General features: G+C 42.2%; 2 protein-coding genes and 1 long non-coding RNA gene across 6 annotated transcripts in view; all 3 read left to right on the top strand.

The window, feature by feature from the left end:
• The first annotated feature begins 298 nt into the window (after positions 1 to 298).
• NUDT7 (nudix hydrolase 7) lies at positions 299 to 3,249 on the top strand. Of its 2 annotated transcripts, XM_015874166.2 has the most exons (4): positions 299 to 343; positions 627 to 780; positions 1,157 to 1,315; positions 2,440 to 3,249. In XM_015874166.2, the coding sequence occupies exons 1-4, from the start codon at positions 306 to 308 to the stop codon at positions 2,821 to 2,823; spliced, it is 735 nt and encodes a 244-aa protein (XP_015729652.2). In that variant the 5' UTR covers positions 299 to 305; the 3' UTR covers positions 2,824 to 3,249. The 2 variants fall into 2 exon arrangements, with proteins under 2 accessions (XP_015729652.2, XP_015729651.2); XM_015874165.3 differs by having other exon boundaries at positions 299 to 780.
• A 1,981-nt stretch (positions 3,250 to 5,230) lies between these two features.
• Positions 5,231 to 16,122, top strand: LOC146760572 (uncharacterized). 2 transcript variants are annotated; one of them, XR_014947800.1, is made up of 5 exons: positions 5,231 to 5,436; positions 7,925 to 8,067; positions 8,407 to 8,576; positions 10,091 to 10,312; positions 13,673 to 16,122. It is a non-coding gene; the product is annotated as an uncharacterized LOC146760572 (long non-coding RNA). The 2 variants fall into 2 exon arrangements; XR_014947801.1 differs by lacking the exon at positions 7,925 to 8,067 and having other exon boundaries at positions 5,339 to 5,436; positions 13,673 to 13,974.
• Positions 16,123 to 18,274: 2,152 nt separating this feature from the next.
• The window catches only part of VAT1L (vesicle amine transport 1 like), a 41,171-nt gene continuing 34,853 nt past the window's right edge, over positions 18,275 to 24,592 (top strand). The window contains exons 1-2 of one of the 2 annotated variants that reach the window (XM_015874167.3): positions 18,275 to 18,569; positions 23,530 to 23,659. In XM_015874167.3, coding sequence (XP_015729653.1) covers positions 18,340 to 18,569; positions 23,530 to 23,659 — 360 coding nt within the window. In that variant the 5' untranslated portion in view covers positions 18,275 to 18,339. Of the gene's footprint in view, positions 18,570 to 20,415; positions 20,575 to 23,529; positions 23,660 to 24,592 lie in introns of those variants that run through there. The other variant, XM_085551847.1, reaches the window with a different exon arrangement.

Raw genomic sequence — 24,592 nt, forward strand, 5'->3', positions numbered from 1 at the left:
CAGGGAGGTTGTGGATTCCCTGTCCTTGGAGGTGTTCAAGACCAGGTTGGACGGGATCCTGGGCAACCTGATCTAGTAAAGGTGTATGTTTGGTGGCCCTGCCAGGCAGGGGGGTTGGAACTACATGATCCTTGAGGTCCCTTCTAACCAGGATCATTCTGTGATGCTGTGAACCGCCACACTCCTCTGGGAGGGAAGGGGGAAAGGCCGAGCCCGTGTGCTGACTGGTGGAAGCGGTTGTCAGTCACAGGGGCGGGCTGTGGGAGGCAACGGGAAAAGCCGCTCTCGCGTTGTGGGTGATAAAGATGGCGGCAGCGGAGAGGAGGGAGGTCGGTGGAGAAAGGTAGCGCTCCACCCGGCTCGGGTGTAAAGCACGGCTCGAAGGACGGCGGCCGTGGGTTGGAAGGAAGAATGGAGCCGGCTGCCGCCTTCCTGGGGCTGCTGCAGGGGAAGGCGGCTCCGCGTTTGTTCTCCGCTGGGTACAGGCCGCGGTGGGGCCTGGCAGCAGCGGGACAAGGGCAGCGCGCTGGGAGCCGGAGTGTGGCCGTCACCTTCTGTGCTCCGCTGCGTCCCCTCGGGCCGCGTACGGTGCGGGGCGCCGCAGCTCTTGTTCCGTTTCCTTCTAGAGAGAGTATAAAAGGGAAAGCGAAACTCCGCTTGAAGGAGTGCGATGTTGGGGACAAGTTCTCCCACCTGCCTCTTCGCAAGGCCTCGGTGCTGCTGCCGCTGTTGCTGCGGGACGGGGCGCTGTACCTGCTGCTCACAGTCCGATCCATGCAGGTGCGTGTGGCCGGACACTTGAGGGGCCTCTGCGGAGCGAGGCCGGGTCCTGAGAGTCGGTGTGACAGATAGAGATGATTTCCAGCTCTGAAACGTTAAAGCAGAAGGCATAGCATGAATTACGTGATATACAAGCATGTAAATGCACATTTCTAATAGTGAAGGCCTATAGATTAGTTATGTATAGGCCTAGTGTGAGTAAAACCAAAACCTTAATGCATAGCTCTTTACAAGGCTCGTTTCTTCTCATCTACAAAAACTTCTTATCACAGTGTCTTCAGGAAGATAAATCAGGCCTGAGGTGGTTCTATACCATGAGCTACACAAGGTGAAACAAACTTATTATGTTTAACAGTAGCACTCCTTTAAATTCCAGCTGAGAAGATCACCTGGAGAAGTGTGTTTTCCAGGAGGTAAAAGGGAAGAAATGGATAAAGATGAAATTGATACTGCCCTCCGAGAAGCCAAGGAAGAAGTGGGACTGCAGCCGGAGAAAGTGGAAGTCATCTGTAGGCTTGTGCCAGGAATTGATAAAGTAAGCAATAAACTCAGTCAGTCAGCATATCGTTAGAAAGCAAGTAATTTCCTTTTATATGTTTGATAGTGGCCTTTTTAAACCTGTAACTGTAAATGATCACAGGTTCTTAATGTATACAGCCTGTGCTGCCAGCAGAGTGAGGGGAGGAGATTCTTCTCTTTTTGGAGTTTGTGAGACCTCATATGAAGTCAATTTAGGCAGTATCTGGAAGACACTGGTAAATTGGTGAGAGTCTAACAGAGCCAAGGAGATGCTGAGTGGGCTGGAGAATGTGAAATAGGAGTAGAGGCTGAGAGAAGCAGGTTTGCTCAGCTTGAAGTTAGTGGGGATCTCGTTGCCGTCTTCATGTACCTCCTAAGTGGTTATAGAGAAGATGATTCTAGACTTGTCTTAACGCGATGGACACAAGCAGCAACAGGTGATTAGGTACAAAGAAAACAGTCCATGTGGTTAGCCAAGCAGTGGAGTAGATTGCCTTGACTGTTTTAGCAGACAGGCAGAATTTATCCAGGCACAGCCCTGAGCAATGTGATGTAACCTCAAAGTTAACTGATTCAACTGCAGGCGCAGAGCAGGATTAATTTAGACTGAAAGGGACCCCTGGAGATAAATAATTTTAATATAGATAACAAAAACCACACACTTAAGAAGCTGTATGTAGAAAGGATCCCTTTAGTTTTTAGGTTATGTAGTTTTGAGCTGCACAAGTCTGAGCTCTTAGATCATGCTGCGTCTTCTCTCTGCATACATTCAGTTTAACTTAAATGGAATTCCTCCAGACTACCATCGAATAGCACAAATCTTGAGCTTTACCATCAGAGCTTTCTGTTGAACAGGGATGCTTTACTGCTACTAATAAATAGAATTAGTGATATATCTGAAAGGGTAACAGTATCCGATTTATACAAGCTACTATTCTAATAGATTGTGCCCACCTTTGAAAGAAGGATGATCATAAACAACCAGTTCCAAACAAAGTGTATATATTTTCTAGTTCAGTTTGTTTCCTGTGCTCCTTTTGTAACATCTGAAACGTTTTTAAAATAAAGGAATTTCTTTTGCTTGGTACAAACTTAGTGTTTGTTTTCTGTCATCTTTTTTTCTTCTTGTTGTTTTTCTAGATGAATCATTTGGTAACACCAGTTGTAGGATTCATAGAGGATACCTTCCAGGCATCTCCTAATCCAGATGAAGTGAGCGATGTTTTTGTTGTGCCATTGGAGTACTTTATCAAGCCCTTAAATTACATGGCCATGCCATTTAAAAACTCGTCTGGTTACTTAGACTGGATGCACTGCTTTACATATGATGACCACGAACATAAAAAGTCCTTCAAGATATGGGGACTTACTGCACATTTTGCTGTATTTCTTGCTATTGTAGTTTTTAGGATGAAACCCACCTTTGAAGTTCATTTTGATCTTGACAACTTAATTGTGTCTGCTGAAAATTATTTTTTGAACTTATATGCATCCATAAATGAAAGAAAGAAGAGTAGTCTATAGGAAGCCGGTCTGACCATCTCTGTTGAAGGAAGGGTAAAGTTTGGGTTTGTGTTCTTTGTATCCATTACTTGATTGAATTTCACATTTGCATTCCTGCTGAATTGGTAAACTTTTTAAAATCAAACCAAGTTGTCAAACACTAACTAGATTCACAGATTTTATCTGGTTTTCAGTTATCAAAAGCGCACAGTTGGTTATTTTATGCACTTATACAGATTTAAAAGGTCGGGTTCAATTTCTGCCTTTGTTTTGTGTGATTGAAGACTGACTTTCTGTGCTTTTCTTCCATTTAACAAACTAAAACTGATTTTTGCCTGTTTGAAATAGAACATAAAAGCTTGTTGGGATCTGTCCACATCTTACGATATGACATATTGCATATCTTCATTGCATACGCATGCATAATAAAACATAATAAAAACATAAGAGGTGGCAAGTGCTTTCACAGTTTACTTTGTTTTGGTTGGGGTTGTGGAGGGAAGGAAGGTGGAGGTTTAATGAGTTTTATTACTGTTGCCCTATTTAATATTTCTCCCTGAATTCCTTAAGGCTGTGGAAAGCTTAGTGTACATGTCATAGTACTGAACTTTACTCCTCAGCATCGTTAACATCATTCTCTCAGCTCCAGCAGTATTTAAGGAGAGAAAAGTGGCACTTGGCATTCATGAAATCCTATAGTGCTTTTTCTCAGTGTATGCAGGAACAAAACTAAAGTTCTTCAGACCATCTGAGTGCCCAAACACCCCCTTTGAGCACTAAAACAATAGAAGGAAACAATGGCCTGTTCTACAGCTGCAATTCTGCAAGTTTCACAGAAACTAAAGGGAGATTGTTTCTTTGGGCAATCTTCAGATAAAACTGCCACAGTTCTTGAGGCAGAAATGCAATGCCTTGCAGTTTAACACTGAATGTTACAGTGCCTAAGCTCATGTCTGTCTTTAGTCACGTAATAAAGCCATTACCAAGAACAGGGTGTCCCATTGCTCTCTCTTGTATCATAGCTGAAAATTATTAAAGTAGACGTGTATTTTGTTTTGAATATAGTGATTTAAAGGACCCCTTTATTTTGAGTAACTTATTGCAAATGCATCTGTCCCATGTAAGTACAGTATGTTAATAACATGGCTTCCAATCTGAAAATGCATTTTATATTTATTTACCCTCTGTGTTTATTCTCATGTACTGCTCAATGAGGTCTTAACTGAAAAAAAGCTATTGAAAATATGTTCCAGAGTGCACTCTCTAATTATGGGTAAGCAATGCTAACGTGACAGTGAAATGAGTGCAAAGCCCTACATCACGTCACGAAAATTACTGATATGAAGCTAACTAAAAATAAGTAGAATACAGTTTAATGTGAATTGTTAGTCACTCTTGGAGTTAAGGTGCAGTGATTCAGCATTAACATCTCTATATTTTTCAGTGCTCAAGTAATCAGACTTTTGGTATTTAGCTTTCATGTGAAAAATTACCACGTATCTGCATTGGATGTGTACATTAGTATTTAACAATTGTAATAAAGAACATCTAGTGAAAATAGCTTTAAAAGGGCTGTACACTGGGTGACAGCAGTTTTGTGTCAGAAAAACAACACATTTCATTTCAAGAAGATGGGTGGATGTAGTTTAATTTAAATTCCTGTCGCTGTCGCATGGCTAGAGTTCACGCAGGGTTAAGGCTCTTATAGTTAGATGAGAACGTAAATATCCAAGAAAGGAGATTATTTATATTCAGCCTAAGTCATATAAGCAAAGAAAATTTGGAGATGGTTTTGTCTTTCAAGCACGAGCCCATGTGAGTGCTTACGTGCCAATGTGTGTGATGTACCTACTGAGATTTTTTTAGTAGGTTGCCATAGTGATGCAGCTTTCAAAACAGTACATGTTGAACCATCTCCAGTTTGAAAAAAAATAAAGACATATCATAAAAAAGGTCAATAGGTAATTCCTTCTTCCCTCTAATCATACCACTTCCAAAATCTAATCTAAGAAATAAGAAAAACAGAAGGAATCACAATTGTTTCTCATTTCTAGCAGAAGCTACAGTTCTGTAGCCAGAATGTTCCCTGTGTGAGATTCTGAGTTGCAACTCAGATTTCTTTATTTATTGACAACTAAGTAGTAAAACAAATGCTTTATGTTTGTAATTATATTTCCTATACCATACTGATGTCTGTTCCTTTGTACTTCAGATATAGGCTAGGAACTGCTTGTTGAAGTGTGATAGAAAGGAAAATATCCAGGTAATAATGAAACACTAATGGAGAATAATCATCCTGTTTGTCAGAACCTGCTGAAGGGGAACAGTTGTTGACTAGCAAGCAAGAGACTCATTGTTTTGGACATGCTTACTTCTTCTAAAGGATCACTGCAGTCAGGATGAGAATGTCCAGCTGTGACCATTCACTGACAGACCATCTGTATTTGAAATGCTAAGTCATGGCCTGAAGCAAGGAAGGGCCAACCCAGGGGAGCTCAGGTGCATGCAATGTGTCTGAGTGATCAGAAGCAGCAGGGCCAGGATCCACCACTTCCCAGCCCTCAGTTAAGGGCTGGCAGTGAAGGTGAAGGCATCCCTTGCTGGGGATCTCTGTCTACCTGAGGCCTTCTAAAGGTAAGCAGCTCTTTTCCTTCATTTTTGTGTCTGGTGCATTTGGGTTTGTTCTCATTTGCTGTAGCCAGAGACTTTGTTACCCTGCTGTTATCATCCTATTAAAATGTTGCATATATCTTTTTTGATCTCCAATCTATTATAAACCACAGTATTAAAGATACACCTCTGTATTTCATCTTACAGCTGCTACTGTGTTTATCTGCTAGCCCAATGGCTTTAAACTATTTGCTTGAGGAGCTGGCATCCCCTTTTATGCCTATAGTAAAATCAGAACTAACGGCAACAAACATGGGAACTGCTCATCAGAGGAAAGCTAAATTTGCCTCTGATATCATCATGGTCTTCCAGAGTCTGCAAGAGTTTGATACTGGCTTGTTGAAATAAAAATGAATGATCTTGGACAGAAAGCTCAATATATGCTGGAAGGATTAAGGATACAGAGATGTTAATCTGCATTCAAATAGATTTGCAATGGAACCTAATGCCTATAGGATAGGACTTGACAAGCCAGACATTTAAATGCTATTTATTTCATTCTCCATTTTAAAGAAAACGAATGGAAGTATTTCTAGTAATTTAATTACAGCTGATCTGTACTTGGCATAAATCACAACAGTTTCATTGACTTAAGCACAGCTGTACTGAATTACATGCTTGAGATATTAGTTTGTACAGCAATATCTACTTTATCAGTTAAAGTACATTATCACAATTATACTTTGTAACTTTCATTATTTTCTCTCTTAACGTTGGCATAATAATCCTATTGTTTAGAATATTGAAGTAGTTGTTTTTAAAGTATTTGGGTGATGTTCTAAATCTAATAACAAGGTATTTTTAGATCATCTACAGCCCTGATTGGATGATATTTATGGGAACTGAATAAAATGGGAGCACAATATTTCAGTGCCAGCTTTCATGCTAAAAATGGGAGCTATACAGAATTCATTGTTTGCTTTTGTCTATTAATCAGTAAATTGGAGGTAGAGTAAGTAATGAATTAATAACAAATGTAAATGAGATTATGCCAATGGTTGGAAGATTCAGACTACTGTTATCAGAAAGGAAGTTATGTTAAACACCTGGTATCAAATTGTTCCTTACTTAAGTAATTCTCTACCATTATCATGTACAAAATGGCTAAAAGACAGCAAATCTTACTGATTAAGGGCTCGTAACAGACTTACGAAAGCCTGTTAACCTGGACAAAGGCTGAAGAAAGACAGATCATTTTGACGTAAGAGCACAGGAGTTCTGTGGCTTGGGGACAGGATCTACCTGGTGAAGGGAAATGGAAAGCAGTGGTCTAACTGTGATTAGATTTTCCTCCCAATGAGGGAAAAAGATTTTTTTAAAGAGTATTTGTAAGATGCTTATGCAGGAGAGCAATGTGCATCTGGAGAAAAGGGAAGAGCAGCCAGCATTGCATGTGCGCCACAAGAGGGTGCCAAACTCCCAGGTGGTGCACAGCAAGCCTGGCTCAGCAAAGCCCCGATAAGCCTCACTTTGGAGAGGGCAGAACCACGGCCTTGGATGGGCTTTTGTGGTCTGCAGGCAGCCAGGTATGGGATTATCCAAACAGTGTGGTTTAAAGCTGTTTGGAATAAGGCTGTGTACACTTATCTCCCCAGCAGCACGACTGACACACATACCTGCCTCTCTGTGTTGCTCATATCATGACACTAGGAACAGCATCAACCCTGTTTGCCAAATAATTCTCTTGGAATATGTTCTAACATGCTAGAAAGAATAATACTCTTCCACTTCATTCAGATGAACTGTACAGCAACAGCTGAGCTAGATGGAGATATGCTGTCAGCCTGGATTTGTGCTTTTCCTCCAGACTGAATAGCAGATCTTGCCTACCAGATGATAGCCTACCTTGCTCGTAATGTCTTATTACTGCATTATAAGGCTGCTTAGTGAAGCCATGGAAATGGGTAATTGATTCTCTTAAGCCCCAGTAATGAACAATAAAGTGCACTCAACTAAGAAAAATGTTTCTATCAAGCAGGAAAAAATCTGTTTAGTCTGAAAACTGTCTTCCATATATATTCCTGTTATTTAGAATTGCAATACTGATTTTAATTATTCAAATTTGCTGTTGTTCTCTCTCTAGCTGTGACAAAACGTAACTGATTACCGCACTAGTTTATGTACTACATTACACAGAAATTAACTCCATCAGTCAAAATAAATACTAGAGTAAACCTTTATTGAATAGGGTTGTTAGATTCTTCCCAGGTAGCTATATTATTACATTTTAACAAAGTATGTGTAACTGTTTATTTGATGTCTTCTCTCTAGGTTGTTAATATCCTGCCATTAAAACACCAAATTTGTTTATTTTTCTGCAACTTGATGAAAAATCACCTAATTCCCAAGCTTGTTTCCTCTTTTGTTTTGTGTGGTTTCAACCTACTAAGTGAAATCCTGTTTACAAGCAGGGTTTCTGAAGTTTAATTTCCATTGATTGCATCTCTTTCAGGCCCACGTGAGCGTTCAGAAGTCCTGCTTAAGATATGAACACAAACACAGGAGAAGTTTTGCTCTTGAACCTTGCTCATTCCAAAAACAATTGGTGTCAAAGGAGTTCCTCGGTGACGTCTGCAGAGGCAGAAATGCAGCTGTGTACGTTCTGTTGACTATTTTGTGCTTGGCAACTGTGCAGCCTGCATTTTCTAAATATTTCATTTACTTATTAAACATTAAGGCTAATTAAGCAGGGCAGAGACAGATGGTTCACAGTTTCGCATAGGGGGCAGTTATATGGCTCCCAGAGCTGTTTTGTGGAGCTCAGGATCTAAGGATGTTTCAGTCACTTTTAGGTGCTGTGAGTCAGATCTGCAGCTGGTGGAAATTAGTGCAGTTTGAGAGATGCTGATGATTGTCTACTGTGTGAAGTTGTCCATTAAAAAAGCATGGTAAATTGTAGCATTATTCAATACAAAAATATGCTTTGTTCAACAGCTTGAAAAGGTTTTGCTTGCTTTCAACGAGACTGATCAGATAAGTAGGACCAGACTGAACTGGGAATCTGAATTCTCTCCCAAGTGCCAGTCAGAACAAGGCCTTCTACACTTGAGCAGAAGTCAGCCATTCAGCTACCAGCACTAAGCCTCCTGGGCCGCCTCACAAAGGTACACTGAATTTCCTTACACCCTCCTGGGCAGCGCAACTAATCCTTGTTGTAATTTCTCATAACATTTCTGGAATTCTTCAGAACAGTCATCAGTGTTTCACTCCTAATCTATATGATTAAACTTCCTTGAGCCTGATTTCCTTCAGTGTGGCACTTTCTATTGACTTTCAGGTATATGTGTCTTAGAACAACACACCGAATCCTTAAGGTTTTGAGCTTTCACTGTGAAAAATGAGGGATGCATCTTATGTAAGTGCGTAGTCCATCCATCTTTCTCTGCTTGAATCAGACTGCCCAGAAACATGGCACTGCAATGTTAACTGCTGAGGCTACAGTATTTAAGCTTTATGTGGGTTCTTGGAGATGGTTAATAGTGGGATTTTTGCACTAATTCTCTAGCTATGTGTTTTTTCTCCTGTAGTAAGTACTAAAAGTAGAATTCATTCCTTTTTTTGTAAGGAAAAGATGTAATTAGAGCTACTCCAGGTAAAGTTACAGAGCAAGCCTGTAAAAAAAACGTTACTGGCTAAATTGCTTGCTATGATCTGTGTCAGGAAAAAAACCTTTATTAAAGCAAGAGTGTTTAATTTTAGGCATGGGGAAAAAAGCATTGCAGGTAAGAAGGGTAAAAGTAGATTATTTGATTGCTTTCCTGAGTGAGATCCTCTGTTCTATTCTTTAAAATTTCCACTATCCCTTCAGACTCGATGCTGGATAAAATTTACCACAGTGAAATTTGTGCAAACTGTTCTGCACAAAATAGTGCACACACATTAAGTATCAATTAAGACTTTTTTTTTTAAGGCTCAAGTGTGGCTAAACTGAGAATTTCCCTGGTCAAAATAGGTCTTTGTCATGTATTTGATACTTCTTTCAAAATCAGAAAAAATGGCAATGGTGTAGAGCACCTGACAGACTCTGTTAAGACTCTGGCATGTACCTTTGTGCTTTGCTGTGTTAGTTCTCTTCTGCCTTATTCACCCAGGTTCTGTCTATCGCTGTTGTTAAGGCACACCTTTTCTGACTTACAAATACACAGCAGGTAAAAGATGGACCATGGAAATAGATGCTCTCAAACACTAAAAAAAAAAAAAAAAGCCGTTGTTGACAGATGATTGTGGATGGATGCTATCTGTTCTTTATATTGCATTTAGTGCCTCAACTTGTTGTAACCTCGACAACTTTCTCATTTTTGTTTTCTTCTGTGCTTTGTGGGAGGTACTGGAACAGTTATTCCTGTACCAAGCAACATTACATTCCTTTGTAATGAAGGCAATTAAAGCTTAGTTCTGACCTGAGCTTTCCTTAGATATGTCAATTATTCCAGAGTTCATGTGGAGGTATCTAACTTAAGTTGCTATGCTATGTATTTATAAAAGAGCCCGTATTACCCAAAGCTGCTAATTTAAAGACAATCTTAGACAATCATATTTGATTGTGCTAGTTCTATTGGCAAGCATGTTGTTTAGTGTTTATTTATTTACAAACTGCCTTTGTTTCTTTTAATTTCAGTGGCATTAAAAGGCAGTCCTGGAAAGGTGACCTAACTGCTGGGTACAGTGCGGAGAAGAAGGAAAAGGAAGGTGTCAGTGACTTGGCCTGAGTTCCTGCACTGTCAGAAGTGGCAGCACTCCTGCTATGATTCTATTTGAGATGCTCAGGAGGAATAAGCAGTATATGTGGCTCCATGTTTTCATCATTGTCCAGCTGGGAGAGAAAGAGGAAAAGGAATGGGTGAGTGAGGGGGAATTCATTTGCGCATCTACTCAAAATGCTCTGTGCTGAGGTAAAGATGATGCGGAGGACATGAGCTGCTGCTGCATACAGATATGTTTGTTTAGTTAATTGAGTTGTCATGGCAACCACTTCATCTTAACTGCCACAGTGTATAGGTTGTCACTGGCACCTGATGGCTCTAAACAAACCATTATACTTCCAACAAAATCAGCAAATTGTTTGGCTGGGTTACAAGGTAAAGAATGTCATTTTGATCCCCCCAGAGCACACAAACAAAATCTGACTTACTTAAGTGCAAGTCACCACAGCTTTACACTGGTAGCATTTTTCTGGCTTATCCAGAAGAATTTCCACATCATCTTGTAACTCAAGAAATATGAAACAATGCAGTTGTCCAAAACCTACAAAAGAAGTCAATCTTCAGAGAATGATGGTGCTCAGGTGAATCTCTGAATACATAATATTGTAAACTGCTCAAGGTTAAATTTGCTGAAACCTGAAGAAAACACAGAATGGTTTAAAATTGAGTCAAGACCTGAATTTCTGGCCAAGTGGTGCTCTATCACAGCTCTCTGCTTCCTCTCTGTTAGCTGGAAGCAGAAAGAGGAAAACAACTCAGAGCAGGAATCTCACACCTTTGCTTGTGCTCAGCTTGGCACACAGACTGACAGATACTTATGAGAAGTAAGGGCTGTGGTAAATGAATAGGTCTGGGAAAGAGATCATTGGCTAAGAATGAATAGAAGCTGCTCCTCTAAGTTCTTGCTGGATGGACATTTATTTCCATGTGCCTGATGCTCTGGGGTGTTCTAAGCCAAATGGAGTCACTGGTGGGTTTCAGTGTGGCCTTGTAAGCAGCTGGGCCAACACAGCTGAGGCGGCAGCTCTTGGGAATGAGCTGCTGAGGAAGGGTAAGTGGGAATACCAAAGTATTGGAGACTTTGTCTCTGTGAGTTGCAGAGTGATTTATAGTTTGTCAGTTCCTGACAGATTGTCTCCCGTAACTCTTTGTGGACTAATCTGTGTACTCTTCCTACCCAGCTGTGAGATAAAATGTATTAGGCTAATTGAAAAGAGTTTTAGCTTGCAATTGGAGGGTTGTGGAAGTGCAAAATCTGCTGCAGCAGCTCAGAGGATAGGAAGTAACTCAGCAAGCTGTGACATCGATCACATAATAAATCAATGAGCAGAGCTGCAAGGTGTGACCTACGGGTTGTTCTAAGCTCTGTCACTGACAAGCAGCATATGCAAGTTGTGTAGGTGGTGATCCTGAGGTCATCAACACTGGATGATGTATTGCAAGTCCTGCATGAGAACTTCCTTCTTAGATGGCACTGTTCAAAGCAGAGCAGATTGTGAAGCATGTCCTGTAATTCCATCAAGAAGCAAGCACATACATTAAGGGTAGGGATATGCTGTTATTTAGGCTGGGCTGACCCTTTCAGAAGGTTGTTTTGTACAGGTTCCTGTCCCTCTTCTAATTTGATTAGCATAGCAGCTATTGTTTCTAAACTGGAAGAACGTGGAAGTAATTTAGGGCTTCTGCCATCCTCCTGCGAAGGGGTAACTCCAAGGTGACTAAAGGTTTGGCATCTTCTTAGAAAATTTCCTTCTATTGTGGTCTTTTGGGACTATGTGTGCCAACCCCATTGAGGAATTTGGATGATATTCAGCAGCAGTAAGTCTGATGCTGCAGCTTAACCAAGATAACAGTGACATTTGGTTCTGAATTAGTAACTTGATCCTTTCTCCCTATTGCAAAGCCAATCTGCATCACCTTTACCTGGGATTCCAGATACTACTCAGCATCTCTGCATTTAAAGGTGGATGCTGGCTAGCTACCCACCATGAAAGGACACTGCTTAGCTCATAGCTAAAATATTATGCAAAAAAAGCGTGTGTTTACTTACTCAACAAAAGAAGGAAGAGCTTTTCTCTTTGGTATTACAAAACACTTCCCAAGAGATCTCCTTCGTTTTAACTTTACTCTCCATGTTAACCCTTCCTTTTATTTTTTACCTGTAGTTGTAGACAACATTTTGAATTCTCACTTTAAAAGAGTAAGACAGGTGCCTGCATTTGTGCGATCCACCTGCCATGAGCTAAAGTTTACAGGGAAAATACCCTTGCCCTTTAACAACAGGAGCAGTGAGGAATCATTTAGCAAGGTTTCAACTGAGATATGTAAGATTTGAGTTAATTCTGCCTCCAGAAAATCACCTTTATCTAACAATTAGTTGATTGATGTAGAAAAGCACATTGGAAATTAAGCCTTCAAAGCCTCTAGGAAACAGAATGGCAGTCAGTCCTCTTCTGTGGGAAGAGGGCAAAGCAGCCCCAATTCAGATTACAATAGTTGTTGTTCAGGGGTTTTCCTGAACTATGAAATATTGCTACAGATGCAATAAATGGTAAAACTAGACCACACATTCTAGTAGAAATACAAACATTGGCAACAGCGCACTTACTGATAGAACAAGCTTACCTACGGTATTTCACTAGTATGCTTAACTTCAGTCTAAAGCAACACTTCCCCAGCTGCGAAGGCATTACAATTTTTCAGACTTGATCTCACCTTTCTAATGTATTGGTTTTCCTGAATAGTTAGTCGAAGAGGCTGCTTTGGCTCACAAGACAGGCATCCGCCTTCTGCCTGTGTTGCAGGTTAGCCCTGGCAGGCAGCAAAGTCCCACAGCTGCTCGCTTACTCCCCCACACCGCGACTGGGAGAAAAACAGAAGGGCAAAACTGAGAAAATGTGTGGGTTGAGATAAAGGCAGTTCAATAAGTGAAGCAAAGCTGTGCATGCAAGCAAAGCAAAAGGAGGAATTTATTCAGTAGCTCCCAGGTAGATGTTCAGCCGCTTTCCTGGAAAGCAGACCATCGGTCATAGCCCCAAATGTTCCCCTCTGCTCTCTACACCCTCTGCTCTCTACACCCTACACAGCATCCCTTTGGTCAGGGCAGGCTGTGCTGGCCATGCAGCCTATAAAACAGAAACACCTTGGCACTGCAAACACTGCCCAGCTAGAACAAAAACATCTGCACTTTATCAGTGCTGTTTGGCCACAGACCCAAAACACAGCTCCACACCAGCGGCAGTAAAGAAAATTAACTCCAACCAAGGTAAAACCAGTACTGGTTGGAGACCCTGCTTGCAAACTCACATGCTTTCATGCAGTGATTGCCTATTCCAAGAGGAGTCTAACCCAGCAGCTTTGAAGCAGACAGTCCCATTAACATGAGCAGTGCTCAAAGCAAACCAACCTCCTAACAAGCTGGGGATGAGGGCTTTTTAGAGGTTTTTTGTTGTTGTTTTTTGGTTTCATTTTGTTTTGTTTTTTTTTTCCTCTCCCAGTATCACCTCATAGAGAAAAGAGTGACATGCTTATGAAACTCAGGAAAAGAGATAATTAATAGCCTGATAGCACACTCCAAAGAAAGCAGAACAGTGCTGAAGAGCATCCTGTTCCACTCTTCAAAGGCCCATCAGAGAGGGCACAACTGAAGTGGTACTGAAAGCTGCATCACGAGGCTGTGGGGTGAAGAGTTCTTTGTGCTTTCTGCTGTAAGCCCAGCAGAAACTGTGCTGTGAATTAGTAGAATGCCTCCAGGCCTAAATGCAAGCCAGAAGCACCACTGCTTCCAGAGCAGCAGCACTTACATCCTGTGCCACTGGACTGTAACTTACACAAAACTGTTCAGCTTAGTAAACCTAACAGCTCAATTCTGTTGTGGATTACTTTGTTTTCTTTCATTTTCAGTGCACTCAGGAGGCACCTTTATTATAAGTACTTAGTGAGGTAAAAAAGCACAGCTCACAAAACCATTCAATAGAGTGTAGTTTGTTGAAGAAAACTTTAATCAGAAATACAATGCATTATTAGATGCAATCAGTCTGGAAGACAACAATCACAGACAGATGCTCCTAACAATAGCACTGTACCATAACCAAGGATATCACCTCCTTAAATCCAGTACAACAGCTGGATATCCTTTTCAAACGTAATCCCACGACAGTTGAACTCTCATCCTTCTGTGCATTTCAGCTCTGTTGTGTGCTTCAGAGACATTTTTTCACAAGCTTCTAACAAGTTACTTGGGTTCCGTAATTACTGAGACCGAACTGAGGCAAAATGCCAAGTGTGATTACTCTTTCTCAGTGCCTGGAGCCACACAAAATAAGTGCATAATGAACTGTGTGCATCCCCAGAGAGGTAAGTGGACAGTTACTGACCACAGTACTTTCAAGAGCAGATCTAACAACTGCAACGATTTTTAGCTATGAATTACTTTAAAGAACAAAGTCTGAATAATGTCCTGAACATATCTGATATTCCCAGATGGCATTGTAATATCCTGAAAAAAAAAATCTAAGGCAACTGAGGATTCGAACAGTACTACATGTGAGTTGTAAATGTCTATGACTGGTTACAACTCATTTGGGGTAAATAAACAGGGAAATAAGTCATACAGAGTTGAAATGAAGGAGTCGGGACAGAACAGCCAGTCTGCTCACATTCTGAGTGATGCTTCCAGGAAATGACAGTCCAAATGCACTCATCTCCCTTAACCTTGCTCATGGTGATTTACCTTTCCTCTCTCACTAGTTGCACAGACAGCAGGAGAAGAGACCAAGTGGTAATTTTTCCCTGCACCAGGTACTCTGTTAATCAAACAAATGGATAGTGTGGCTCTAAAAAAAAAACCACACACAAGCCAGTCATAAATGAAGTTTTGTTAAAACTTCGTGATCAACGAGTGCTCAATTTATTTAACTTCTATTGCATCCATCACTGAATTATCTGAACACAACTTCTGTACAAGACAAGTGAAAAAATCATGAATAAATGAAAGTCAGTGTGGTCACAAGATAAGTCACATTAGCATACCTTGGCCTTGCCAGATCCTCTGTGACTATTTTGTTTTCTTGTCATTTTTAATTTAAAATGCAATTCCTGATGACTCTGAGGAGCTTAAAGCTGCTTCTATCTACTGAAGAAAAAGGTACAGTTCTTTTCAGTGACTACAGACAGAATTGCTTCTTTTGCCTTTATGATTCATACATAGCTGTACCAGAAAGAAAAAGCCCCTGGCCAATATAAGATAAAATAGTTATCTCAATGTGAATAAACATTAGGACACAGAGGTCTCCCTTGGTTGCAAAAAGCAGACAAAGAAATAAATCTAGTATGCTGTATTCTTAGAGGCTCCTTTGCAAACGTCTTTGTTAATACAGCCAGTGCATGGATACAGAGGAAAAAAAAGTCAATAAAGCCATTTTCCTATTGGTAACAGATGTTGTGGACTACAGGTTATAACAGCAGCTGAAATAGGTATCGGAACATGCTCTCAAAGCACAGAACATGAGATGCATCTTCTGTCAAGCAAGATGGATGCTTTGCAGTGCACAATGCTGGAAGGAGAACGTGTTGAATAAGATGGAAAAGTGAAGAGTCCTGAGGATTTGTTTTGTATCCCTGCACTAAACAGACTTGTGTTTTTTTAAACAGAAGATTGTAAAGAAAGCAATATTTTAGAACATAAAGACTGCACAACTTTTACATTAAAACAGACCAAAAAAAAAGTCCCACTGTTTTACTGTTTTCACAAGAAAATGTATCACCCATCTTAAAAATGTATTTGCTCCTTTTAAATTTGAAAGAAAATGTAATTTGATTTGTGTCTGAATGAAAACTCCGGTATTCTCCATTCTGGGGGCTTGGTTCTGCCATCCATACGTTACTTCCTCTCAGCAAAGCAATGAGCCATTATTCAGGATCTTAATAAAACCAAACCTTGCACTGAGCTACTGCACTTTTTGATTGATTTCCATGAGGTCTGCGTTTCCAGTAATAAACATCTCTTACCCTGTCTTAGTCCAAAAGTGTGGTAGACCAGCAATTACATTTCCCCTGCAGGGCAGCTCCCCTCCATGAAATCCAGACATGAATGCTCAGAGCAGTGTCTGTGGTGAAGGTAGGTTTGTCCCTGACACAGTCACACACAGGACCTGTCGCTGAATAGATGATTATGTTCTGAAAATAGAGCATTGGAATCAATGAGAACTATTGGTGTTCACTGCCAGCATTCCTCCAGAAGTATGCTGTTCCATTTTCCTGTGTTTTCTAAACACCATTTTAACAGTCACTATTGCAAAGAATGACAGCACTTGACCAGCAGGTAAAGATTGCAATCAAAGAACTCATAATTGCCTTTTGTTTAGCACTGCTGCAAAAATAAGTGTTTCCTGAATTGCCACAACCAACAAAGACAAGTCCTGCTTCTGTCTTGAGCAACACATTCCGACTGTGGAACAGCCATCAGTTCTTCAGGTATACTGACTGGCAAACAGGATAGGATTAAATAACTCAGGATAAACTACAGTCAAAGACCAAAGAGGAAGAGAGACAGCTTTAAATCATTAGTCAGGGTCAATCAAAACATTCCCAAATAATCAGCATATAGTGGGACAATGCTAGCAGGGAAACCAGTGCAAAATAAATATCACCTCAGTGTCCAGATTCACCTGGGGATGTTTCACACCCACAGAGTGATGTCAGTGATCCCACAACCCTGGATCACTTGGGATGCCACTCGGCTGACACGTGCTACCCATCTTACTTTCCCACTGCACTTCACCATCTGAACTAGAAGTGTAATAAGATGCCAGCTGAGTGAATCATCAGGAATCAAATACACGTTATTCTTTATTCAACTGCTGCCTGCCTGGCCATGCATTCAAATGGCCAGATCTAAAGCGATAGAACCTTGTTTCCTTTTTACAGCACCAAATTAGCTGCGTATAGCGAACAGGGAGAGGAATATTGATGCCATTACCAGGGGAGCAAGGGAAGAAAAAAATGCTTCCTGACCTTTAAAGTAGCAAGATGCCTCCACACGCTGCTCAGAGCAAAGGGGATGGCATCATTCTCATACGGCACAGAGAAAATTCTTGATCATGTTAATGAACAATTTGAATCCTTGTCCAAAAAAGGACAATGTAAAAGACATTTAAGGCATCAGACTTCACTTTCCATCAAATCTGCTCAAACTTCTCAAGTTAACGAAGGCAGCAAAGCTCCACTGTGGCTGACATTCCATTTCCTTTGCTCCTGAGATATATTTGTTTACTGCTTCATTTATAGCAGACTTAGACTCTGTAGCAGGGTCTGCTGCAACAGGACAAGGGGATATGATTTCATACTAAAAGAAGAAAGATATAGACTTGATACAAGGAAGCTGTTTTTTACAATAAGGGTGGTGAGGCACTGGCACAGGTTGCCCAGGGAGCTGGTGGATGTCCCTGGAGACATTTGACATCAGGCTGGATGGGCTCTGAGCACCTGAGGGAGCTGTGGGTGTCCCTGTTTGTGGCAGGGGAGCTCGACCAGATGGCATTTAGAAGTCCCTTCCAACTCAAGTGATTCTGTGATTCTGTGAAATATTCATCACAACTGCTTCAAATTCAGGTTGCTTGCTTACAATGCTTGTGTCAACCGTGAGGCACCTGTCCACCTGGATGCTGAGAGCACCCACTCAGCTGCTGAACTACAAGGAATTAGTGAAGAACACCTGACCTGCCTGGCGCATCAGTGATGCGAGGGCAGCCCTGGGGGAGTCAGTGATTTGCAATCCCTGAGGGGAGGGACAGGCTGGAGTTCAGGTGTCAGGCACCTCAATTAGAGACCTGAGCGTTGTGAGTAGGGATCAAGATGGACCGTAGGGAGCCCCAATGAGACCAGCCCGTACCACCGCCAGCCCGTGAGGAGAAAACCCCTTTTCTGCGCCACCTCCGGGCGTGCCCGCCAGGTGCGACGCCGAGCTCCAGCTCCGTCCCATTTCGTTCCGTTCCGCTTCTCCGTCCTCGGGGTTCCCACCCGCCGCGTGGAGGCGGATGGTGCTGCGCATCTAGTCGGTGCATTGCGGCGGCGGGCGGACCCGCGCCGTGCCCGCGGCCATTCCACACGGCGGCACCGCTCCTCGCACAGCCGCAGCCGGCGGGAGCCGCATCGCAGCCCCGCCATGGCCAAGGAGGGAGCGCAGAGAGCGGAGGAGACGGAGCAGATGATCGAGAAGGAAGGCGGCAAGGAGACCGCCGAGGGCAGCGCGGGAGGCAGCCTGAGGGCGGCGGATACCAAGGAGATGAGAGCCGTGGTGCTGTCCGCCTTCGGGGGGCTCAACAAGCTCCGCGTGTCCAAGAAAGCCATGCCGGAGCCGCAGGAAGGGGAGCTGAAGATCCGCGTGAAAGCCTGGTTCAGTATCGCTTCCCTGCCGGGGCGGGGTGTGCGGGGCTGGAGGCCGGGTGGGGCCGGCGGGTCCTTGAATCACAGAATGACCCGGGTTGGAAGGGACCTCAAGGATCATGTAGTTCCAACCCCCCTGCCTAGCAGGGCCACCAAACATACACCTTTACTAGATCAGGTTGCCCAGGGCCCCGTCCAACCTGGTCTTGAACACCTCCAAGGACGGGGCATCCGTCCCTGGAGGGGGAACTTCCCCACTTGTGGCTTCCCGTTGGCCGCCGCCCGAGCCCGGCATGGAGCGGGGGAGCGCCGAGCGGAGGTGCGGGCGGGTGATCAGGAGCGGCGCTGAGACAGAAATCATCGATTTTCGTGGTGCCGTCAGGGAGATACGGGGACAATCCGCGCCCGGCCGCGTTCAGGGTTTTGTTTTGCTGAGAGCTGTCGGTGCCGTCCCGTCCCTGCGATGCTCGCTCAGCCGGTCCCGCTGCTGGGTGCCGGCACGGCGCGGTCCCTGCCCGCATAGCGGTCTGCTGCCGTCCCGCAGTCAGCTTCCCAGACGGCTTCTCTGTTTTTTCCCCGGACAATTGGAGCAGATTGTGCTTCCTAGAGAGCTCGTTCTCAGTGCACGGGTTCCTTTATGAAAGTAGAATTGTTTTCTTTTCAAGTGGCAGGAGACAACGTGAGGGTCTTCCTGCACAACTTGATATCTAAGAGATCAGGTCGATGTAAGCCAAAGTGCAGGTTGGTCGCCCTCTGTTCTGTTCAGTTGGGCAGCATGATGCTTCCAGAAGGCGAACACAGAGGAAGGCTGAGTTGTGTCACTGGGCAGCACACTTGATGTGGGCGATGTGCACCTGTGGATGTGCTCTAGATCTGGAGCACCCTGGTGGGTTAAGGGATGTTGCAGCCTGGGAGATGCTGGCATTAGGGGACCCTAAGGGTTGTGCAAAGGAATAAAGTGTTGCCCCCACAAGAAATGAGATCCATAGACCTGAACAGGGAGAGATACTAGTAAGTATCCAGAGAGATACTAGTAAATATTAGTATACTTACTAATGAAGTGTTGCCCACAAGAAGTGAGATCTATAGACCTGAACAGGGAGAGATAACTATGACTTCTGTGTTGTTTAATTTTTTGACTCTTGCTAGCTGTGATGAGAAATGCAAGTTCCAGGCTAGAAGAAGTAATGGTAGATGTTTAGCTCTTGGGTAGTTCATTCTGCTGTCAAGCAGGGCTATTATCCCACTGCGGAACAGGTTCTGTTGTTTTCTTAGTGGCTGTAGGGCTGATGTGTGCTCAGGTCACCAAAGTTTGCTTCCAAACAAGGCAAAATCAATCAGCTAATCTTCTTCACTGTAAACACAGGAGGTTGGTCAGGGTGGTGATGGGCTTGTGGTCAAGTCTAGGACTCCAAGTGACAGAAGGGTCTGTTGGATTTGCCCAATGTGGCATCCACCTGTTAATGCACACAGTGCTGAGCATGACAAAGATGAGCTTCCTCTAGGTTCTACTGTTGCCAAATGAAGCTTAGTGAAATAGGGCTGCAGTTGACTTTCACGGTAGGGTTAACTTGTAGAGAAAATAATTATTTTAAGACAATATGTGTATGCATGATAAATAATACAGATAGTAAAGGCAGTTAAATTATGTGTGTATGTGTATTTTGTAGTATGGCACTATAAATAGAGGCAGTGGAGGATACGTTGCTGTTAGCATGTTGATTTATCCTTTTGAAGGCCTGGCATATCGGTGATCCAATTGAAAATGTCTCGGTTGTGATGAGTCATGTGTTAGCCTCATTCTGTGACTAATGGATGGAACAGCCATCAATGTCCAAGCTGAGTCACAGCTTCTGCACATCTGAAATAATTTTGGGTTGGTAATGGCAGAGCAGTCGAAATTGCTCTATTTGTTTTTACTGCTGTTTGCAGCCTACAAAATATTAGTGTACGTTATTTGATAGATGAGACGAATGGCTCGAGCGATCCCAGACGAACATTTCAGATAAGATGTGTGAGTAAGGAGTGATGTGCTGCAATTACCTCCTTTATATTTTTCTTTGCTCTGTTATAATTATTTCTTCCTGGGGAATGAAGCAGAAGTGATCCTTCTGACCTGCTGATTCTGAGATAGCAGCACTTAAAAACTGAGAGCAAATAATAGAAATCCTCAGCGTAGGAGAGAGCGTATCAATTTCCTTTGTAAAAGGAGTCTTGTTCATGTACTCTGGCTGTTTCTGGATGAAAAGCATGTGATTTTCAGGCAATTTACTTGCTTGCGTAAAAGGAGACATAAGAACGCAGAACTCAGTGCTCTTCTTTGCTCTGTTGTACTTCAGTGACTTCAGTGTTTAATATCAGCGGAATCTTACAGTGAAATAAGAAAGATCAGAAGCAGCTCCTGTCCAAACCAGAGTGCTGATGTTGGTCAGTGTGATCTGATGTTTTGTAGTGAGAGTGCTGGGCATCCTGCAATGCATGGATCAGAGCAAAGAGAACCAGGATGACCAGTGCTGATCTGATGGTGGAAGAAGATAATAAGAGTAGAACACTGCACCTACAGGGGTCTTATAGTTTTTAAAAGATGCAGAGAAGTTAAACCTCAATAACAGAAGTGAATATTCAAGAGCCTCAAAGCTATTAAGGCAAAGCATTGCAGACTTGGAAAGTCAGATTCAAAGATAATTCAGTTTTGATAAACAGTGGCTTTGGAGATGAGATGACCGTGTAAGTCAGTCTGTAGCTCACCCCACTGTCTGTGCTGTTTTGCTGAGAGCTCCTTGCAGAGCCCCTCTGTCATGCTGGTAATTTATGTGCTTCCTTATCTCCACGTGCACACAGCTTTTCATTTAGGATGTAAAGCACATGATTGCAGGAAGCTGTGCGTTGTTCCTCACTGGGTCACTTAGAATTTACTCTTTTCCCTCTGCATATGCATGTATGGAAAGTTCAGCAGTAACTGTCTTGTGTTATACACCAGAAGAAGCTGTGCTGGTTTGTGCTGATGAAGGAGATGAATGGTGTTTATTCTCTAGAATCTCTGACATTTTCTTGTGATATTCTTTGCAGCCAAATTCCCCTTTTCCTTTATCTGCTGTTGGTTGAATCTCAATGAAAGATTTGACAAGGTTGGATGTCCTGGAGATAGTTACTAAGATAGCTACTCATTTTTGGGCTCTCCATCTGATTAAAAACAATAATAATTTGCTGGTTTTATCAGACAACCCAGTTGTATTTTCAGCTTTGTTGTGGATAAGACTTGCTCAAAGCTGGCTAATAGCAACTCGTTTATATGAAAGGATGCAGAGGAGCGAAACCAAATGCATAAATGAGAATAACAGGGTCATGAAAACATGTAGGCCCATAAGAGACTAAAGGTGATTGCTTAGCAGTTTGGTTATGGTTCTTTTGTGGGTTTTTTACGTGCTTGTTTTGTTGCTGTCATCGTTCTCTTTTCACATGCTGACTGCTTCACAGGCATTTTGTTGTTCAGAGGTTCTGTTTCATGTATCAACTTCTCAATGGCAATGCAGGGCTGGCCTTGACCACTGGATAGGAAGTGCTCTTTCCAAAGTAATTTCAAAGCTTCCAACCCAATTGTGCCCAAGCTCTCTCACCCTTCCACATGGTAATATGACGAGCTTTGTGTATATGCATATGGTGTGTTTGTGGGTTTTGTTGTTTAATTTTCCTCCTGAGTTCTCAAGCTGGGTTGTTATAGCCATGCTTTCAAACAATAATCAGTAATTCTCCTTTTGGAGCTTTTTTAACTGTCCCTCAATTACAAATATTTGCATTCAGTGGAATTTTTCTTCCTTTCTTTTTTTCCCCCCCTCTCCCAATTGACCTACATCTCATGAATGCTGTCTTGTCCTCATGTTGTGCTGTGTGTCTCTTCTGTCCTTTTGTTTGTTGGGTCTGTTCAGTGTGTGAGTGTCTTGATTAGTGTCTGACTAAAGCTCCATCTCATAAATACTTGTACACACCAGTAATTTTATGCATCAGAGCAGTTGTTGGCATCATATGCGTGAGTAGGACTGGCATTGTGCATCGCTTCATAGACATGGGGGAGTCAGTATGCAGCAATTCCAGCTAACAATAAACACAGGGCTGTGTTTTACAAGGGTGGATTAATGCTGGAGTTATTGTTAGAATGTTGCTATAAGTGTTAGAAGTTTTAACTGTATGTACAGCTTTTGTTCCAGGAATTGGTATGTACACATCGTGGATAAATGTGGGACTTTGTTGTTGGTTTTCTTGTTCGTTTTGGAGCCTACCTATAGGAAACTGCATTCTATTAAATAAAACTGGAAAGCATACAAAAGGCAGAGCAAAGCTCAGGCTATAGGGGAGAGCTGTAAGCTACTTGAGGATTCCAAAGACCTCAATAACCATTGTAAAACAGTTTAGAAATGGTTCAGGAGGAAATCTGAAAACAGTGGCCTAACTGAAACGGAACAAGTTCTCATCACAGTTTGGACTCCAGCCTGAGATGAACGCAAGATGAATTCCTGGGGTCACTTCTGGATTTAGGACAGTTCCATCAGGTTACTTTTGGACCAAAACACCTACAGTGTCTGAGGGTTCTTTTGTTTGTTTCTCAAATAGAACTGGTTTTATTTGCCAACTAGTGATGCCTTCATGGAAATCATGATGTTTCCCTGTTAGAAATTTTAAATGGCCCCTGTCAGTTTCTGCACATGACTCCTCAGCAGCCGATATAATTTAGAGTTCTGTTTAAGGATGGGATGTGGTTGCTTTGTGCATGTTCTGCCCACAGCCTGTGCAGCACTGCTATAAAGTCAGTCTGCTCCACACGTGAAGGATGGGGATGTCCTCTGGGTTACACCTGTGCTGTAGAGCCCAAGTTTTTATGTTGCCCAGAAGATTTCTGGCTTTGTTATTGCTCAGGTCAAGATTTTCCTCTTTGATATAGTTCTGATTTATTTTATTTTCCTGTGTTTTACAGTGGTTTGAATTTTATTGACTTGATGGTGCGACAGGGGAATATTGACAACCCCCCTAAGACGCCGCTTGTTCCCGGCTTTGAATGCTCTGGAATCGTAGAAGCTATTGGAGACAGCGTGAAAGGATTTGAGGTAATATTTTCTTTAATTTCAGGGAAAGACTAAATAAGTACCTTTACACTGAGATTGTTATTGCTTGCTTTCTATTCTGCCAGTGCCAGCAGCCTTCATCACCATGTTGAGATCTGAAAGAGCAGTTTTCCCTTTCTGCTTCCCAAGTGTGGGAATGACCTCTTCAATGAATTTCTAAAGCCACCACTCCAGTCTTCTTCAAATCTTTCCTGAAAAGTCACCTGTGCTGTGTGCATACCTGGATGGTTTTGTAGGAACTTCTGAGCTTTAAGAAAGAAATTGAGTTAACTTTTCTTGGCCATGTTTGCTATTGTTATAATTCAGTTCCTTGAAACCCATGCGCTGCTGATGCTAGTTCCAGTTCTTGATCTTTAATTAACAAGGTCCCATCTATGATAAGCATTTCTTACAGCTGTGTGCGTTCATATAGTGCAGACAATAATGGGACACTGATTCTGGGTATGTGACTTAACTTCTTGAGTGATCAGAATCTGTTTTGCCTAACAGAGTAATGATAAATGACAGATAGTTAATGTGTGTAATAAAGCTATCAGAACTTGTTGACATTATGTACTCTTCAGTGTGTTGTGTATTAACAGCGCTGTGTTCTACCTACTGTTTTCATTACTGATACTGAACACCTCTATTCCCTCCAATCTTGTACTCTGTTACCTTTATTGGATATAAAAATTCTGAAATAGGAAATAATCAAGTTAATGCACGTCAGTCTGATATCAGCTCTTTGCTGATTCTGTCATGTCATCAGGTATGATTGCACTTATAAATTCTTACTGTTTCTTAAGAAGGCAATTACCTAAAATTTATTAAAAGTAATAATATTATTGTTCCAGGAAAGCTTCAGAATTTCTCTCTTGAATACAGATAGCCAATTTAGTTTCCAGTAGGGTGTCAATGGTAAGCTACTTCTAGGAC

This window comes from Coturnix japonica, chromosome 6 (assembly GCF_054131305.1).
Source record: "Coturnix japonica strain WE chromosome 6, WE-NBRP24, whole genome shotgun sequence".
Lineage (NCBI taxonomy): Eukaryota > Metazoa > Chordata > Aves > Galliformes > Phasianidae > Coturnix > Coturnix japonica.